The sequence below is a fragment of the Mastigoproctus giganteus genome, chromosome 1 (assembly GCF_048544385.1).
Source record: "Mastigoproctus giganteus isolate SK-2022 chromosome 1, ASM4854438v1, whole genome shotgun sequence".
In the NCBI taxonomy this organism is placed as follows: domain Eukaryota; kingdom Metazoa; phylum Arthropoda; class Arachnida; order Uropygi; family Thelyphonidae; genus Mastigoproctus; species Mastigoproctus giganteus.
In genome coordinates this window covers 26,548,546-26,569,503 of record NC_143575.1, presented here as the reverse complement: position 1 = coordinate 26,569,503, position 20,958 = coordinate 26,548,546, and the positions used below count along the sequence as shown (strand labels likewise).

At 39.8% G+C, this 20,958-nt stretch overlaps 1 protein-coding gene across 1 annotated transcript in view; it reads right to left on the bottom strand.

Annotated features, from left to right (window-relative positions):
* Nup133 (nuclear pore complex protein Nup133) overlaps positions 1 to 20,958 on the bottom strand; it is a 390,085-nt gene that overhangs the window by 16,473 nt on the left and 352,654 nt on the right. The window contains exon 28 of the mRNA XM_090386292.1: positions 80 to 141. Within this exon, the coding sequence (XP_090242418.1) occupies positions 80 to 141 (62 nt within the window). The remainder of the gene's footprint in view (positions 1 to 79; positions 142 to 20,958) is intronic.

Here is a 20,958-nt window from a genome sequence, read left to right as displayed (position 1 = left end):
CTGCACTTAATACTGTTAAGTTATGCACCTCACCTTGTGGTTAAAATAACCTTAAACAATATATTTACACGTCACTTACCTCTAAAACATTTACAGGTAATGTTTCTTGATAGGAAATTAAATCCTGCTCCACATTAAGAGCTGAAAATAAATGAGCATTTCTCAAAATTACAAAAACAAACTGTTACAGCATATGTTGAATGAATAAACAAACAAAATTTGATGTACAGTAAAAATGTAGTCAAAATCAAAAATATCAGTTCAACTATATGTAGTTGAACTGAAAATGATATGAAATAAAATACTTTATAATTTTTTGCTTTGAAAGTTATATGCAATGATTAGAAATATTCAACAATTGATTACAGAAAAATGTTAACATCCACTGATTAAAGGTTAATCAGTATCCTTGTTTTTTGACTTGTGATTTATTAATTTATTAAAAGAGTCAAATTTTATTAATTTTGACATGAAATCTCTAGCTTGCACAGGATGTGCTACTTGGGCAATTGGTCAATCTAAGAAATAATCTGCTAAATTTCAGCTGTTTGTCAGATTTATCAGATTGCTCAAAAATAGCATGATAATGAATTGCAAGATTTTGGATGTTCAAATTATATCGTGATATCTTCTTGTGCTGTTTATAACTTGAAATACAGGTGTATATGTGGGGGGGGGATACTGATCCATAGGTAAGCTGATTTTATTACATTTGTTTCTGTGGAAAAATGATTTCAGGAATACAAGTTTTCACTTCATGCAAAAATTTCCAAAAATACATTAATCCTATACATCAAGGGATACCCATTACCAAAAAATGAAATATTTTTTCTGTAATGGCATGAATTATACTTCTCTTCCTTCTTTTAAAGTTAAAACTTTACATAGCACGACTGTCAATTATTTTACACATCTCTGCATTCTTCAATTTTGTACTTAGTGCTGTGTGTGTGTGGGTCGAAGGCTGAAAATGAAAAAGATAGTTGATAGAATAAGAATTAAATTTCTGTGGATTATAATGTGATCCTTGAGGCTGCTGCAGACGTTCTCTTAGGTATGCCAAGCTGGGCTTGCTACCTGAGAGTCTAAACCACTGGTGCAACTGATATTCGCATGATGCTCAAGTCAAGTAGACCTAATTTTGGCAAAGTACAGTTGGTCTGCGACAGCCAAATCCTCTGCTTCCACCTTCAACAATGGTGGGACTGTTAGTGACCATGGGTACATGATGTAGTATGATTGATGTCTTTTGAAGTTATGATGGACATCAGGGTGAAATCCAATCTTCCTTACATTTCGAGGGTGCCGCTCTGAAATGGCATTTTCAGGAAGGTTGCTAGGTAGTCCACTGAACCAAACCCATCGATAACTCTCTAGGAGGTTTCCAGATCAGCTAGTGTATAATCATGTTCCCTCTACTCTGTCAGACAGTGACTGGAGGGAGTCTGAGTAGTGTGTATGTGGGGGGGACATTTTCGGGGCCATATTATGTCAAGGAGCTGGGTATATTCTTGCCATGTGTATGCCATATTCAAAAATTTCATTACTTCATACAGCTGTCCTCCCCACCTTTTCTTACTACTGAAAACATCATGAATTGTCAAACTAATAAAACAAACTTATTTCCAAAAAGATCTAAACCTCCCAAACACCCCCTTGTTCGTTTCAACATATGTGGTCTCAGTTCTAACCCCAGGTATTTTTTCTGACTGAATCCCAGTTATTGGTTGATTCAACCACTGCTCATCTCAGTTGTCCAAATTATTTGTTGCATGATTTCCTTCATCCCAAAGGTGTAACTTGTGCATATGTCTGTTCTGATATTCCCTGTCAGAGACCATAATTTGGAATCTCCTATTTTCGATCTTCTCTGGCTTAAATCTCTCTACCACATTCTGTCAAATTCATCTGTTGCCTCTACCATTCTCCCAACTCCATTAATCACTTGGAACTCTTTCACTTCCTCTCTTTGAAACTTGACTTTCTCCAGACCAACTTTCTTAACAGCAAGGTAATTTCCCTTCATGATTACAATTTTAATGTTTACAACTCCAGCTGGTCAAGATGTCAAGGTGTATTTGTTTAATTGCGGTCTCCAGGGTTCCCCCTATATACTGCTGTAGCATCTGAAAAGGCAAAAGGCCAAGACCGGCAACTGTGTGTACGTAGGTGTGAAGATATGTATGTTATTGTGCTGAGTGCTGGCACCTGGCGACTTTGCAGCCAGGGGGCAGGGGACATCAGGTTCCCTGGCCCCTGTGTCTATAAGAAGATGAGTCATTTGTATGTTTATCAAAACTTTTAAGCAAAAGTTTTAGATGTGCCCCCTTCCAAGATTTTGGAAAACCCCCATCACACAGGCATTTGTTTAGCAAATTTAGTATAATTTGGGGACAAACCTGCAACTGGAACCCTCAGGAACCGGAACGGTCCAGAATGGACCGTTCCGGTTCCTGAGGGGATGGAACATCTTGTTGAATAATATTATCAAGAAGAACATTAATGGATTCACTCCAATCCAGGGTCTCCAAACCATCACTAGAAGAAATCGATGAATTCAAGTTGCCAGGATGAATGAACAAATCTATCTCCCAAGCGGTTCTTTTTTCTTTGTAAACAGCATTGAAATACAGCCTCCGATCTGCTTTATACACCTCCTCCAACCTATCAATTTCAATCCTAAGTCTGCTAGCCCGCTTAGCTCGCTGATAGTTCCGCATAGCAGTTTTAAGGTTGTCTCTCAGCCTCTTGAGGTTTTGTGTCCACTATAGGACAAAGTTTTATTTATTCTTTTTCTTTTTTAGGATAAAGTCACAGACACTCTTAATCAACTTCTGAACTGCATCCTCCTGAGCATTAGCAGCCACACAACTAATACGATCAATATTTACAGGACAGGCAAGTTTGCGTGACTTATTGTCGAAGGCATCCCAATCTGCCTCTTTAGTCCTGTATCATGGCAAGTGATAAGAACATCTAAAGATATGTGGGTTAGACACAGGATCAAGATCAAAAGTGATCACATTGTGATCACTAGAGCACCACGAGGTATGCACCAACCAACTAGAGATATGGCCCCCAAAAGTCAAATTTGAAAAGGCGATATCAATCAAAGATTGACCCTGTGCCAAGACAAAGGTGGGTGGATGACCTGGAGAATTCCACAAAATAAGATTCTTTGACCAAATAAAGTCTTCAAGTAATTCACCCTTATGGTCCAGAACAGGACTATTCCAAAAAGGAGACTTAGCATTTGCATCCATCATAAAAAAAAATTGGATAACCAGCTAATCTAAACAGCACATTTTCTATGTAATTGAGAAATGGCTCAATACTTTGACTCGACTGACTGCATTGAGCATAAATTGAGATGAAATAGTTTTCCAAAAGCACACGCTCCACAGACATACAGTGTGATTGTGCATAAACCAATGAGTCTTGTAACCATAATTTGAGGATCGGCTACCACCAAGGCAGCCCACACTATAGTAATGGCATTGCCTCCAACACCTACAGTCTCGGCAACAGAAGAAACAACTCTACATCCAAATGGAAGCACCTTCACAATACCCCTAAAGGAGTATAATTCTTGTAAACCCAAAACTTTAATGTTGTGTTGTGCAATTATTTTAGAATGATCCCCCATAACTGAAATAGCACATTGGCAATTCAGCTGCGGGGTTTTGATACTTTCTCTAGCATAATTAAGAGTAGTCAGTCCAAACTTTAGTAGCTTCTTGAGCTCTCACAAACTTGGGGCATTTAACATCCCTATAGGAATGATCTGATTTTTTCTTTCTGGACCTGCAATTTGGATATAACAGGGGAATCCCTTTTAGAGAAATCTTCAAACTGGTGGCCCAAATCACCAAAGTGACCACAAGTGTTCTCCGATTGATGACAGTTTTTTGATGAGTGTCCATAATTCAAACACTTAAAACAGCGAGACGCTATTAAGAAATCCTAAACACTGTGGACGGACCAACTAACATAAACCTTACCCCCAAGTCCCATAAAAATCTTCCTTTATTTGGTTTGGGGTCTCAAAAATCCAATGCAAGTTATTTTTATTTCGTGATTTAATCTTAAACCAAATTTTGACCAAACTCTTAAATTCTCCCTCCGAAATACCATGCTCTGCCAAATTTATATCATATATATTCTCTAAGAAATCTGAATCACTTACATCTTTATGAATATTATAGACTATTAATGTGGGATTAAGTTTCTTAGGCAAACCCACTGATATATTTATTTCTTTGAATTTACTACAAGATATAAGTTTTTCTAGGTCATTCTGTGTAGCTGTTTCAATCAAAATACCTTTATCACGTATTTTTCTTATCAACTTCATTTTAAGTTTTTTAAGTTCTGGTTTAAAATTCTTTGACACCTCCACATTAACCTCCTCATTGTCTTACACAAGCTATTTTCGTCAGCTTTAACAATAATAACTAGATAGTATTAGCTTAGTATAGTATAGTATAGTATAGTGTATAATATAATATTGTCATTTAATCAGTAAAATCTATTAATCTTGTTAAACTTTATTGTCAATTAAATTGTACTTTTTAACTAAATACATATAACGATTTAGATTTTACAAACGTAACATAATTAATTAATACATGACTTGATATGGAAGTTATATAAACGGAACTCATAGATAATACTCGATACTGAAAAATATATATAGATATATAGTGTTATAACTGTTGGGATACAAGTTTAGGGTTATAATTTTGTACTGAAATTGAAATTTTATTGAAATTAAATCGAAATCATGACTCAGACCAGAGCAGCAAAGCAAAAGGTTCAAGCTAATGGGAGTGCTGTTGTTGTTATTTGGTTTTTAGGAGCATTACCAACTAAGGCCATATTTCTCCGCGGATATGCGGTGGTCATTCCCTGACCTTTCTGCATCTTCCGTATTTGGTGGTAACGGGCTCGAACCCCGGTCTAATCAAGAAGCGTGTGCTACGCACTGCTGCTCCTGCCCACCTGGCTACGGAGGCGCCAGTGGGAGTGCTGCGGCTCAGGGGAGAACTGAGGGGGGCAGTTGCCCTCTGAATCACAGCCTTTTAAAATGCATTGTTTGCTTGATGTTTGTGGAGCAATCGGGTACAGGACATGATATTGCCATGGGGGATGTCTGTGTGTGTGTGTGATGTAAGGAAATCATGCGACAACTCAGCGTTGTTATGGGCTTATATGAGAGCTTGAAGGACAGGGTGGATGCTCTCGAAGGATCTAAATTGAGGGGCCTATCAAGCTCTCAGCTGCCCACATCGACACTTGTACTTGATCATCACGCAACACAGCGGCAATTCCCAAGGCAGAATGCGCTGGTCCCACAGGAACTAGTAGTTGTTGGTGACTATTGTCAGGGAAATGGGGAACATGCTATGTAAAACGGATAGGTGGAACAGGACCAGGGTATGTCTGCCAGGGGCAAAGGCTGATGACGTTGTAGAGCAGATATCATCTTTTAAGGGCAATAAAGTTGATATTGTTGTACACATTGGCACTAGTGATGTTAAGAGTAGGAGACCGGCAGAATTACTTAAAAAGTACAGGTCACTGTTGAAAAAAAGCCATGAATTGGGGTTGAATTTGAAAGTGTCTGCAATTGTGCCCAGACACGATAGGAGGGAGTATATGATGAGAGCCTTGTCGATCAATTCGGCCCTGAAAATATTGTGCACGGCTCAAGGAGCCTCCGTAGCCAGGTGGGAAGGGGCAGCAGTGCATAGCACACGCTTCTTGATTAGACCGGGGTTCGAGCTCGTCACCACCAAATATGGAAGATGCGGAAAGGTCAGGGAATGATCACCGCATATCCTGGAGCAATATGGCCTTGGTTGCTAATGCTCCTAAAAACAAATAACAAACAATAACACGGCTCAAGGGGTAGAATTTTTTTCAGCCTGGTCTGTACTTGTCAACAGGAGAGATTGCTTCTACAGGGATGGAATACACTTAAATAAAAAGGGTGCAAGAATATTTGCTGATACTATCAAGACAGAGTTAGGTGGGTCGGAAAACTGCTAGCTTGGGGGGGCTACAAGGACTAATAGATTAACAGTAGCCACTGGCAGAGGCTAGTATTCAAAATGGGAAGCATTCAAAGAATTTATCTTGAAAGCTACTAGGCTTTACAAGATAAATATTGTTCAAGGTTTAGGCCTAAATGGATGTCTAATGAAGTTTTTTTTTTTTTTTTTTTTTTTTTTTTGTTAGTTGGCGCATCGGCTTCTGTGGCCATAATGCACCTCCCAAGGTTTTTGCAGTACTTTGATTCAAGCCCGAGGAGGGATTCGAACCCACGACCTTTGGGTTGCTAGCCAGGTGCTTTACCCACCCAGCTAGCCCTGTCGGCGTCTAATGAACTAATGAGACATATGGCAGAGAAGAAAAATGCATGGGATACATATAAAGTAATGTGTGACATGGAAGCCTATGATAGATATAAGCTGGTCTGTAACCAAGTTACAAAGGAGATTAGGCAGGCAAAGGCAGACTGTGAGAAATTCTTGGCAAAGGATGTGAAGAAAAACAGAAAAGAGTTCTTTACCTATGTAAACTCTAGAAGGAAAAGGATGAATGAGATTGGTCCATTGGATATTGATGGTTCAACTGTTGATGATCCTGCTCAGGTGGCTAACAAACTAAACGGGTATTTTGCATCTACATTCACACATGAGGAGTTATCCTGGAAGGGGAATGCCAGAGGTGAAGTAAACTCTGGCAGTGAGCTAGATGATTTTGTAATAACTGAGAGGAAAGTAAAGGAGAAATTGTTGAGGATAAACATGAAAAAAGCACCCGGGGTGGATGGAATCTATCCAGTTATATTAAAGGAGGCAGCAAAGGAAGTAAGCAAACTCTTAGCCATAATTATGAGAGCTTCTTTGAACTCAGGGGAGGTACCCATAGACTGGAGATGTGTAAATGTGATCCCAATTCACAAAGGAGGATCAAAGGCTGACACAAGTAATTATAGACCTGTGAGTTTAACTTCTGTTCCAGGAAAATTAATGGAGGCACTGGTTAAAGAAGCACTGAAGGTCATCTAGATAAGACTTCAGTTATAGCTCGGACACAGCATGGTTTTGTTAAGGTAAAGTCTTGCCTGACCAGGTTGATTGGATACTATGATGCAGTCACAAAAGAACTGGATGCAGGGAATAACTTTGATATTATATATTTGGATCTTAGAAAGGCTTTTGATACTGTTGCACATGGAAGACTGCTGCATAAATTGGAGCAGTGTGGCATTGGAGGCAAATTGCTGCTATGGATAAAGGGATGGTTGAGTGGGAGAAGACAGAGTGGTAATCAATGACACTGCTCATCGTAGACTAATGTTATTAGTGGAATCCCTCAAGGTTCAGTGTTGGGTCCATTGTTGTTTTCTGTATTTATAAATGATATTGATGATGGTATATCAAGCTTAATGTCCAAGTTTGCAGATGATACAAAGGTTGGCAGGGTTGTTAAGGACACTACTGACGCTATGCTGCTGCAACAGGATCCAGAAAGGTTGAGCATATGGGCTAAGAGGTGGCAAATGAAGTTTAACATTGACAAATGTAAAGTACTACATATGGGAAACAGTAATCCCAGAGAAACATATCAACTCTGTGGTACTACACTGACAGTGGTAGAGAATGAAAAGGACCTGGGGGTAATTGTGCAGGCAGATATGAAGTTCTCTGAGCAGTGCAGACAGGCTGCAAGAGTAGCTCATGGTGTCTTGTCAATGATATACAGGAATTTTTCTAGCAGGGATAAGGAGGTGATTATTTCCTTGTATAAGGCAATGGTCAGGCCACACCTTGAGTACTGTATACAGGTCTGAAGGCCTCATTTCAAGAAGGATGTAGAGCTGCTGGAACGAGTACAGAGAAGGGTAGCAAGATTAGTGAATGGAACAAAGGGTTGCTCTTACAAAGAAAGGCTTAAATTTTGTAAATAGCGTCTGGAGACTAGGCACCGGTGAGGTGATCTGATAGGGGTGTATAAAGCCTTCAATGGTTTGAGCATGCTCAATGCTGATGGGATTCTTCCACTTGCTCAGAATAATCACCTGAGAGGGCATAAATTCAAATTGAGGAAAGACAGATGATAGGATAAATGTGCAGAAATTTGTCTTTAGCCAGCAGGTAGTTGGTTGGTGGAACAGACTATCATCCCTTGTGGAAGTTGATAGCCTAAATAAATTTAAGGCTCTCAGCTGGAGAGGTATTTTGAACGAACGGAGGGGTGAAGTGGAAGTTTTTTTTTTTTGTTTTTTTTCTTTTGGCTGATGCTGCATAAGCTTGCTTTCTTGCATTATATGCCTCTACTAATTCTAATGCTAATAATATGTTTACCTTTAATACCTAAGTCACTCTTTGCTTGTACGTTGAGGCAAGTGTAATTGCATAAGTAGGTGCCTGAGACTTTGCAGGCACACTGCTATTCTCAATCCTCACTTTTTCTACAGCATCTAACTTAGTTCTAAGTGTTTCATTATCTATAGTGAGATCAATAACCAACCCCTCCTTGCTGTTCCAAGCTTTTGACAACTCGACAACCAAAGGAGTTACCTTTTCCCCTGTCCTAAACTTATCTAACATATTGAACTTAATTGCATACATATAATCTAGAACTGCAGCACTACCAGACTGCTCTGATTCATGAGAACTATTTACAAATAGTGGCCCATCCTGAACCTGATCCAGAGGAGGAAACTGTTCCTCCAAAATGTTCTCCAGCACCACCAGAGGTTCCTTTATACAAGTCGCTACAATTTCTGGTGCCAAGTGAGGTTACCAGACATAACAGTAGAAGAACTTTCATCTGATTTTTATAACAATTTAAATCAAAACTACAGTATAGACAAATGTAAACTAAAGTATAGGACAATAATAACGACTCTCTCTACTACCACCACCTCAAAAACAGTAGATAGTATTCTTCCACTGCCCAACACCTGGATAACAAGCCTATTCCACAGTTCACCTCCTATTCGCAAATTAACAATTCAAAACGCCCAACAACTTGGTGATAACCAATTCCAGAGTTCAGTTCAAATCACTAATGACAACAAGCAACAGTTCCCCCTCACCCAGTTCCAGGATTAAAAACCTTAAAGCAGTAGAATACCAATAATTTTGGCAAAACAGTTCTGCTCCAAAGAATCAGTTCCTATAACAGCGGGAACAGGTGCATATATCTGTTCCACAAGCTATATCCAAGCAGTTACACCCAGTGACCAAGCAAACATATAAACTAATTAAAGTTTGCGATACAGTATCTCCGTTAAGCACCACCAGGGGATGCTGGAAAATTCTCAAAAATAAGTAATTGCCAGATATTCATGTCCACCAAGTATGATGTCTATCGGACCAAAAATGACCCTTACCAAGCTCTATAGAGCTATCTCTACACATATATAACAGTTTAACATCAACAGTTAGAATTTTTACACAAATCCAATATTTTGCACTGAACTATATCTAATCCATTACAACAACAAAACAAGATGGCAACTGCTGTTGTTCCTGCCATATCTTCTCACTTAAAAATACTTCGTAGACCCTCCTTTTGCCTCCAGTACAGCAGCTGTCAGACATGGCACTGATTCAACAAGATGTCGGAAGCATTTGGGAGATATGGCCAACCAAGCTGAGTGTAATGCAACCAGCAATGCAGGTAATTGGTGTATCTAGATACTTGATATGCCTTTTCATGGTGTCCCACAAGTGCTCTATGGGATTGATATCCGGGGGGGGAGTTTGGAGGCCAATTGATATGCTGGAAGTCAGAACTGTCTTCCTCAAACTATTCCTGCACAACAGTGCCCAATGGCTTGGCACATTTGTCATCTTGGAAGACACCATCGCCATTCGGGAAAAAGTATAACATAGTGGGGTATAAACAGTCAGCAAGCAGTTGATGATAGTGGAGACCACTGTTGCGTTGTTCCACATGCACCAGGGGTCCAAGTTCCTGACAGTGAAACATGCCCCACACCATACAACCACATCCACCGGCCTGCACTTTTGATACCATGCATGATGGATCAAGTCTCATGTTGTTGATGCCAAATCCGTCAACAACATGAGACTTGATCCATGGAGTAAATAACATGACTCATCCAACCAGCACACCTTCTTCCAGTCTTCTAACGTCTCCAACTTGCATGCTCTTTGCACCAGGCAAGGCTTTTACACCGTTGAACCTTGGTTAGGAGAGGATGCTGTAGGGGTCATCTGCTGGTATAGCCCATACGTGCAATTCATGGTCATGCCAGACATTGTTCCGGGTTGGCCCATGTTGTATCGGATAGTCAACTCCTCAACAGTGCTGCACCTGTTCGTGTCGTCGGACCCGGCACTCACCTCTAACATCAACCTTTCGCTGATCTTTGCAGTTTTGCCATTGGGTTGTTGTTTGATAATTTTGATGCCAGTCCTGGTACACTAACTAAGGCAGCTCTCAAATATCCCACCAGTTCAGCCATTTGGAAAATCGAGGCACCACCTTGAGCACCCACAATCTGTCCTTTATCAAAGTCCAATAAATCCTTCCTTTTACCTATTATGCTCGGAATTTTACTAACTACTGAACCACCGACACCTTATCTATACTACACAGGTCGACTAACTCTGCACTCTCGTACCTCACGTGGTGAACAGGTCGCATTCAGTTTTCATATTGGTGGTCATAATTCAGTGATCACTTAGTGTATATATATATATACAGGGTCCAACAGAATGATCTGACGGTTTTATTTTGACTGTGAAAATGAAATGTCATCATATTCGAACTTTTAATATGTCATTGTATAGAATACTCATTACAATTTTACTTACAATATTTTACTTTGTCTAGAAAACTACATCATCCAAATGTTTTCCCTCTTTTCTCACACACTCATAGCCTCACTCTGAAGTTTGTCATCACTCGCCAGGTCATTTCCTGTGTAATTGCTGTGATTTCTTGTTAGATAGCATCCTTGAGTTCATCAATAGAAGTCGGTCTGCTTTTAAACACTTTATTTTTGTATTTTTGAAGTAGCCCCAAAGAAATTGCACACTACAAGGTCGGGTGATCATTCCAGCCGTGGAAGGTCACCATGACGTGAAATGAGATGCCCAGGGAAGAATTCTCTGATAACATCCATAGAAGCTCTTGCCGTATGGGCAGTGGTGCCATCTTGTTGGAACCAAATAGGCTGGTCTCCAGATTCGTTGAGCCTCTGTCTTAAAAAGTCATGCAACATTTGCACATATCGATTCGAAGTCACTGTTACCATATGATTGCACTCCTCAAAAAAGTACTGGCCTATGATTCGTAGTTAGAAATTGCACACCAAACAGTCACACGTTCACGGTGAAGTTCCCACGGGTTAGTGTCAGACCAATAATGAAAATTTTGCTTATTTACACATCGTGAGAGGTAAAAATGAGCATCATCACTGGAAAGAACAATGGCATTAGCTTCAACGTTTTCGAAAATGGCCTCACAAGCTGCTCTGCAGGAAACACAGTCATTTGCACTTAACTCCTGTACAACCATTAATTTGTACAGATGAAACTTCAGATCTGCATGTAAAATCCCTAGTGCTTGAGCATGCTTTGTGGCTGAATGACGTGGAGAACACCTTATGGCTAACCTGACAGCTTCAATGTTTTCGGGCATTCTTACACTATGTTTTCATCCAGGAGATTTCATTTTCAAAGCCGAACCTGTATTTCTGAAATTACCCACAGCAATATCGTATTCCTACTGGGAACGCCCACGTTCCAATCTAAGTTAATATTTCTTCAAAATAAATGCTGTTACAACAATAGAATCATTATTTTTGAAATATGTTTCAATAGCGAAAGCTCGGTGTTCACCCGACCATGCCATGTTGGCAACTGAAATGTGATACGTAGCACTAACCATCATCATTACCTCACCCCTCCACGTGCAATAGTACCAACGTTACAACATTTACAAAACCATCAGATCATTCTGCCGGACCCTGTATATATACACACTTGTGCCACCAATAATTTAAACTACACTATATTTGCCGTCTTCAACCAATACCATGCAGGAGGCTTGACGTCATCACAACTATGATGGCGGCTTCCTATAAAAATTTTCCCTCCAAAATTTCCTGCTTAAATGCCATATTAGAAAATATTAACCAAGAAGACATGATGGCAGACATTCATTTTGATTAAGCATTGCTGTGCTAGAGCCAAAAATGGTTAAAAATAAATTCAAGGCCAAAATGGTTAAAAATAAATTCATTGGTGGAACCACATAAAAAAGAAGTCCTTACCCACCTGAAGCCTCCCAGCAGTCCAAAATTCACAATAATTGTCCAACTCAGAACTTGGACAGGACAAATGTTTTCAGAAAATAAGAATTAGCTGACAGTTAAAGTAAGAGTTAATCAATGTCAGCCATTATAACATTTCCCACTGTAACAACATTAACAGCTTTAGAAATAATCATTTATATTTCCACAACCCCTCAACTGTCAGCTACAAAAAAGGTGTCAATCAATTCACTTAATATTCATGGTGATGACACATAATTATAACTCGGGGAAATGGCTTGGAATCACAAAATTAAAACACAAATCCTGGAGCTACTTTACTCAATCTAACACAGCCTGCAATGTCATTAGTCACCCCTCCAGCTGGTCAAGATGCTGAGGCTTTTGCAATTACTAATGACCTCACATAGACTGTTCATTTACCTACCAGAATACTAAACAATCCTAATCATGCAGCCAACACAGTGGATCTTTTTCCCACAAACAACCCTTCTAGTATATGGTTGAGGTGAGTGGTCTTCTAGGCACCACAGATTACAACTTGGTGATGGTCTCTTCTTCAATGGAGCCTTTCTCTTGTGGCCATTCTCAACCTTGTGTTGTTTGGCATTATAAGAATGCCAAAATGGGACGATCACTGATTAAAATTTTCTGATGTCAACGTTTGTTCAGATCGTGTCAATGAAATTACTGTTGCAGGGATGAAATCTTTTATTCTACACTCCACTTTAAAATCTTGTTCTTTATCTAAACCTTGGATTTCCAATAAAGGTGTTAAGGCTATTCAAGATAAGAATGTTGGCATTGCAATTGGCTTCTATCCAAATCTCCAGGTTAATTTTCTGCCTACCACACAACTTGCAACAATTGTAAAGCAGTTAATCAGACAGCAGTTTCTGATTAACTGCTTTACAATTAAAAACAGTTTCTCTTAATTCTGTCTTAAAGAATAGAAAACTTGCTTTTTTTCCAAATAGTAGTTGAACGTTCTGGTCTCTTGTCAAAGCTAGTGGCTGCAATTTTTGTCCATCTCTATTCCTACTTCTGTCAAAAACTAGATGGTTCTATTGCCATTTCAGCCAAAGATAAAGCTGACCTGCTAGCATCCTACTCTTCTTTCAACTCATTTATTGATGATCTTGATAAATCATCTCCTACCATTCCAGTACGCTCCATTCAATGCCTTCTGTGGTCTTCCATCAAAATGATGTCAGAAGGATTTAGAACAATCTTGATTGCTAAGAAAGCTCCAGGTCCTTGATGGTATTTCTCCACTTGCTCTCAAAACCAGTGCTCCAGAACTTACTCCTATTCTTTGCTGCCTTTTTTCACTTTCTTATTCCAAAGGTGTTTTTCCTTCTGCTTGGAAATTTGCTCATATCCAGGCAGTTCCCTAAAAATGGTGACAAATCCCTCCCATCCAATTATCGTCCCATTGCAATTACTTCTACTCTTTCTAAAGTAATGGAGAAATCAATTAACTGCCAAGTCTTAAAATACTTAGGAACCTTCCATCTGATCAACAATTGCCAGTATGCATTCCATCAGTGGCACTCTACTGGTGATATTCTGGCTTATGTTACCCATCTATGGACAAATTATTGAATGGAAGTTCGGTGAAACTCAAGCAGTTACTCTTGACATTTCAAAGGCTTTTGATCATGTTTGGCATAACGGGGAACATGCTTTGTAAAAAAGATAGGTGGAACAGGACCAGGGTATGTCTGCCAGGGGCAAAGGTTGATGACGTTGTAGAGCGAATATCATCTTTTAAGGGCACAAAAGGTGATATAGTTGTACACGTTGGTACTAATAATATTAAGAGTAGGAGACCGGCAGAATAACTTAACAAGTACAGGTCACTGTTGAACAAAAGCCGAGAATTAGGGTTGAATTTGAAAGTGTCTGCAATTCTGCCCAGACACGATAGGAGGGAGTATATGATGAGAGCCTTGTCGACCAATTCGGCCCTGGAAAGATTGTGCAAGGCTCAAGGGGTAGAATTTTTTTCAGCCTGGACTGTACTTGTTAACAGGAGAGATTGCTTCTACAGGGATGGGATACACTTAAATAGAAAGGGTGCAAGAATATTTGCTGATGCTATCGAGGCAGTGTTAGGTGGGTCGGAAAACTGCTAGCTTGGGGGGAGACAAAGACCAATAGATTGACAGTAGCCACTGGCAGAGGTGAAAGAGATTCTTGCACTGCTTCTATTAGAATGAGCAGAAGCCTGAAAAACAAGATGCATGGTATTTCAGAGACTGCTGGGAGCCATTGCGGTACAAGTAAACACATGGGTTGTGTTAGGGTAGCTAAGAATAGAAACAGGTGCAGGTATACTTGCGTGTACACCAATGCTAGGAGTTTAGTAAATAAATTTGATGAATTTGAGGTATTGCTCAAAACATCAAAGGCAGATATTGTTGGGATATCAGAGACGTGGTGTCACACAGATATAAGGGATGCAGAACTGCAATTTGGGGAGTACAACGTCTACAGAAAGGATAGACGGGATAGGAAGGGGGGAGGGGTTATGCTATTAGTTAAGAAACACATAAAAACCAAGGAAGTGAAGCCAGTCGACATCGCTGGACAGTGCAGTGTTGAGTCAGTTTGGTGTGACATAAGCATCGGGAGATCAAAATTGAGAGTAGGAGTGTGCTATAGGCCTAATGACTCTGATGAGTATAATAAGGAACTGTACAGGGAAATAGAGTGGGCCAGTAAATCAGAGAGTCTTATAATGGGAGATTTTAATTTCCCAGATATTGACTGGAATTTGGGGGCTGGTTACTCACACACTAGCAGGGCTTTTGTGGATTATTGGATGATTGTTTTCTACATCAGCATGTTCAGGAGGCAACTAGAGGGAGTAATACTCTTGATTTGATTATCAGCAGTGATTCTTCATGCATTAAGAATCTGCAGATAAATGAACCACTAGGTGGCAGTGATCACAGTGTGCTGAAGTGGGATTTACTCAAAGAGGTAACTACCATTAGGGGTAAAGGGAAGGGTTATTGCTTCCGTAAAGGCGACTACGATGGACTGAGACAGTATTTAAATTCTATACAGTGGGACCAACTGATGATGTTACCAACAGCAAATTCAAAATGGGAAGCATTCAAAGAACTTATCTTGGAAGCTACTAGGCTTTACATACCAACTAAGAAATATTGTTCAAGGTTTAGGCCAAAATGGATGTCAGATGAACTAATGAGGCATATGGCAGAGAAGAAAAATGCATGGGATACTTACAAATTAACACATGACACAGAAGCCTATGATAGATACAAGTTGATATGCAACCAAGTTACAAAGGAGGTTAGGCAGGCGAAGGCAGATTACGAGAAATCCTTGGCAAGGGATGCAAAGAAAAACAGCAAAGAGTTCTTTACTTATGTAAACTCTAGAAGGAAGGGGATGAATCAGATTGGTCCACTTGATATTGATGGGTCAACTGTTGATGATCCTGCTCAGGTAGCTAACAAACTAAATGAATATTTTGCATCGACATTCACACGTGAGGAGTTATTCAGCAAAGGGAATACCAGAGGTGTATTCAACTCTAGCAGTAAGCTACAGAATCTTGAAATAACTGGGAGTAAAGTGGAGGAGAAACTGTTGAAGATAAACACAAGAAAGGCACCCGGGGTGGATGGGATCTATCCAGTTATATTAAAGGAGGCAGCAAAGGAAGTAAGCAAACCCTTAGCCATAATTATGAGAGCTTCCTTGGACTCAGGGGAGGTACCCATAGACTGGAAATGTGCAAATGTGACCCCAATTCACAAAGGAGGATCAAAGGCTGACACAAGTAATTATAGACCTGTGAGCTTAACTTCTGTTCCAGGAAAATTAATGGAGGCACTGGTTAAGAAGCACTGCAGGATCATTTAGACAAGACTTCAGTTATAGCTCAGACACAGCATGGTTTTGTTAAGGGGAAGTCTTGCCTGACCAACTTGATTGGATACTATGATGCAGTCACAAAAGAACTGGATGCAGGGAATAACTTTGATATTATATACTTGGATCTTATAAAGGCTTTTGATACTGTTGCACATGGAAGACTGCTACACAAATTGGAGCAGTGTGACATTGGAGGCAAACTGCTGCTATGGATAAAGGGATGGTTGAGGGGGAGAAGACAGAGAGTGGTAATCAATGGACACTGCTCATCATGGACTAATGTTATTAGTGGAGTCCCTCAGGGCTCAGTGTTGGGTCCATTGTTGTTTTCTGTATTTATAAATGATATTGATGATGGTATATCAAGCTTAATGTCCAAGTTTGCAGATGATACAAAGGTTGGCAGGGTTGTCAAGGACACTACTGACACTATGCTGCTGCAACAGGATCTGGAAAGGTTGAGCAGATGGGCTGAGAGGTGGCAAATGAAGTTTAACATTGACAAATGTAAAGTACTACACATGGGAAACAGCAACCCCAGAGCAACGTATCAACTCTGTGGTACTACACTGACAGTGGTAGAGAATGAAAGGGACTTGGGGGTGATTGTGCAGGCAGATATGAAGTTCTCTGAGCAGTGCAGACGGGCTGCAAGAGTAGCTCATGGAGTATTGTCAATGATATACAGGAATTTTTCCAGCAGGGATAAGGAGGTGATTATTCCATTGTATAAGGCAATGGTCAGGCCACACCTAGAGTACTGTATACAGGTCTGGAGGCCTCATTTCAAGAAGGATGTAGAGCTGCTGGAACGAGTACAGAGAAGGGCAACAAGATTAGTGAATGGAACAAAGGGGTGCTCTTACGAAGAAAGGCTTAAGTTTTGCAAATTACAGTGTCTGGAGACTAGGCACCAGCGAGGTGATCTGATAGAGGTGTATAAAGCCTTGAATGGTTTAAGCATGCTCAATGCTGATGGGATTCTTCCTCTAGCTCAGAAAAATCACCTGAGAGGGCATAAATTCAAATTGAGGAAAGACAGATGTAGGATAGACGTGCGGAAATTTGCCTTTAGCCAGCGGGTGGTTGGTTGGTGGAACAGACTTCCATCCCTTGTCGTGGAAGTTGATAGCCTAAATAAGTTTAAGGCTCAGCTGGACAGGTATTTCGAACGAACAGAGGGGTGAAGAGGAAGTGGTTATTTTTATTTATTTATGTTACTTTTTTTTTTTTTTTTTTTTTTTTTGGCTGATGCTGCATAAGCTTGCTTTCTTGCATCAAATGCCTCTACTAATGCTAATGCTAATGCTAATAAAGGTCTTCTAAATAAGCTTCCACCTTACGGTTTGCCAACTATTTTTTGTAATTTGTTATCCAGTTTTCTCTCTGAGTGATGTTACTCACATCTACCATCACTCACAGTGAGTTTCCTCACTGTGAGTGATGGTAGATGGCTCTGTCTTCTAACTTCTCCACTAATGCCAGCGTTCCCCAAGGTTCAGTTCTTTCTCCCACTCTTTTTATCTTGTATATTAATGACCTTCTTCCATTGACTGGAAATCCTATCTATAGTTTTGCTGATGACAGCAAATTGCATTCCACCTACCAGTTTGAGAAACCTTGTCCTGCACAAACAGTTTCAACTTCTCGAATATTCATTACTGGAGATCAGCATAAGGATCTCCAGGTAATTCTCCAGTGGGGCAAAGACAACCCCGTTGATTTCAATCATTCTAAAACTCACCCTTCTCTTATATCTTGCAAAAAGGATTCTTCTACTTCTATTCTATCTTCAATGACACTCTGATTTCTAGGCGAGTGTCATATATCTCTATTGGGGATTACCCTGACTTCTAATCTCCCTTGGCATAATCACGTTACAAATATTGCTTCCTCTGCATTTAAAAAACTGTGTTTCCTCTTTTGCTCTCAGCATTACTTTTCTTCCAAATAGCTGTTCACTCTGTACAAATCGCAAATCTGCCCTAATATGGAATATTATTCCCACATCTAGGAACAATATTCCATGGCAGCACCCCCAAAACCTCTCTCAGGCTTCTAGATTCCATTCAAATGAGGGCAATTAGGTTAATTAATGAGTGTTAGAGAGAGAGAGTGTTAGAGAGATTAGACTGACTCTGTGTGTGTGTGTGTGTGTGTGTGTGTGTGTGTGTGTGTGTGTGTGTGTGTGTGTGTGTGTGTGTGTGTGTGTCAGTCATTCTGTTTCTACTGCATGCCTTTTCTATAGATACTTCCACGGGCACTGTTCTTCTGAATTGGCTTCTATAATTCCCGCTCTCTCTTCCAAAGCAGTCAAAACACCACATGCCACAACTAGTCAACATCCTTTTACTGGTTCAACTCAAACTCATAGAACCAACTCTTCCTTTTCCTCATTTATTCATTAAACTTCCGTTTTTTGGAACAACCTTCCTTCATATGTATTTCTTGAAAATTACAATCTACAGAAATTGAAGTCTAACATCAACAAGCATCTTCTCAATCTTCAGCTCATGCATGGTACTATAGGTTCTAATACCTCTCGTGTTTGAGGTTTTCATTAAAAAAAATAAATCCCCCCCCCACGGGAAATACATGTGAAGGGAGACTTTTCCACAAAAAATTCAAAGGGATAAATGAGGAAGAAGAAAAGTTGGTTCTGTGCGTAGGACGGTAAATGTATATAGCCTTGTTGTGGCATGTGGTTGGACTGGTTTGGAAGAGAGGAGAAATTTTAGAAACCAATTCAGAAGAACAGTGCCCATGAAACTATCTGGAGAAAAAGAATGCAGTAGAAACAGAACATCTATGAGACAGAGTGGACAGATTCTGTAAGAAATGGGTCATCAATCAACCTAAATGCATCTTTGGAATGCAGTCTAGAAGCCTGAGAGAGAGATTATGGGGCACTGCCCCAAACATGGAAAAAACATTCAACAGTAAGACAGTTTCAGATTTGTACAGAGTGCTAGCTGTTTAGAAGAAGTGTTTTTTGGATGCAGAAAAAGCAATATTTGTGGTGCACTGCTTATGCCAAGAGAGATCAGAAGTCAGGGTAATCCCTTAAAGAGATGAGATGTGATCTTGTTCCAAAAATTTGAGTCTCATTAAAGATAAGCATAGGAGCAGAAGAAGCCCTTTTGCAAGATATAAGACAAAATAGAATTTTAGAAGGATTGAAATTAACTAAGTTATCTTTGTCCCACTGGAGAATTATCACTAGTAAAGTTTCAACTTTTTGAATAGCTATTACCAATTTCTGAAATGGACATCACCATTCAAGGAAATGGTACTGGCTATTCGAGAAGTTGAAGCTGTACTTGCAAGGAAAGGTTTCACAAACTGGAAAAGGAATGCAATATGCAATCATGAGAAAAACTATGGACAGGATTTCCAGTCAATAGGAGAAGGTCCTTAATATATAGGATAAAGAACTGTACCTAGGGAAATACCAGCTACCAGCATTAGTGGAGAGGTTAGAAGACAGAACCATCTACCATCAACTGTAGTGAGTAGTTGTCACTGCAAAAACTCGATACCCAAATACAAAGAACAGTTGGCAAATCATAAAGTGTAAGTTTATTTAGAAGAACTTTATGCCAAACATGATCAAAAGCCTTTGAAATATCAAGAGCAACTGCTTGAGTTTCACCAAAAATTTCCACTGAATTTGCCCTCAAATGGATAACATAAGCCAGTTTATCACCAGCAGACTGACACTGATGGAATCTATATTGGTGATCACTGATCAGAAGAATGGTTTCAAGATAGTTTAGGAGAAGGCAGTTGATGGATTTCTTCATTAGATGGCAGGGATTTGTCACAGAAATGGCTGAATATGAGCAAATTTCAAAGCAGAAGGAAAAACGCTGGTGTAATAAGAAAGCATAAAAAGACAACACAAAATAAGAGTAAGCTCAGGAGCACAGGTTTTGAGAACATATGGAGAAATACTATCAGGACCTGGAGATTTCTTGACACCAAGGTTGCTTGAAATTCTTTTGACGGAAGACCACAGGAAGCATGAGTGAAGTGTAACAGGAATGGTAGGAGGTGATTTACCAAGATGGTCAATATAAGAGTTAGAAGAAAAGTAGGATGTAGTAGTAGTAGTGGCATGTGATGCAAGAAAGCAAGTGTATAAGCTTATGCAGCATCAGCCAACAAAAAAAAAAAAAAAAAAAAAAAAATTCCACAGTGACAGATGGAAGTTTGTTCCAGCAATTAACCACCCGCTGGCTAAAGGCAAATTTCTGCACATCTATTCTACATCTGTCTTTTTTTAATTTGAATTTATGCCCCCTTAAGTTCATAATCTGAACAAGTGATCACATCAGAATTCAGCGTGCTCAACCCATTCAAGGCCTTATACACCTCAATCAGGCCACCGCGCAGGTGCCTAAGTCTCCAGCCACTGCAATTTGCAGAACTTAAGCCTCTCTTGGTAAGAGGATCCCTTCATTTCCCTCACCAATCTTGTTGCCCTTCTCTGTACACGATAAAGCAAATCTACATCCTTCCTAAAATGAAGCCTCCAGACCTGCACACAGTACTCAAGACGTGGCCTGACCATTGCCTTATACAGAGGGACGATCACCTCCTTTTCCCTGCTAGCAAAATTCCTATATATCATTGACAAAACCTCATGACTTGCCTTGCAGGCTGTCTGCATTGCTCAGAAAACTTCATATCTGACTGCACAATTACTCCCAGGTCTTTTT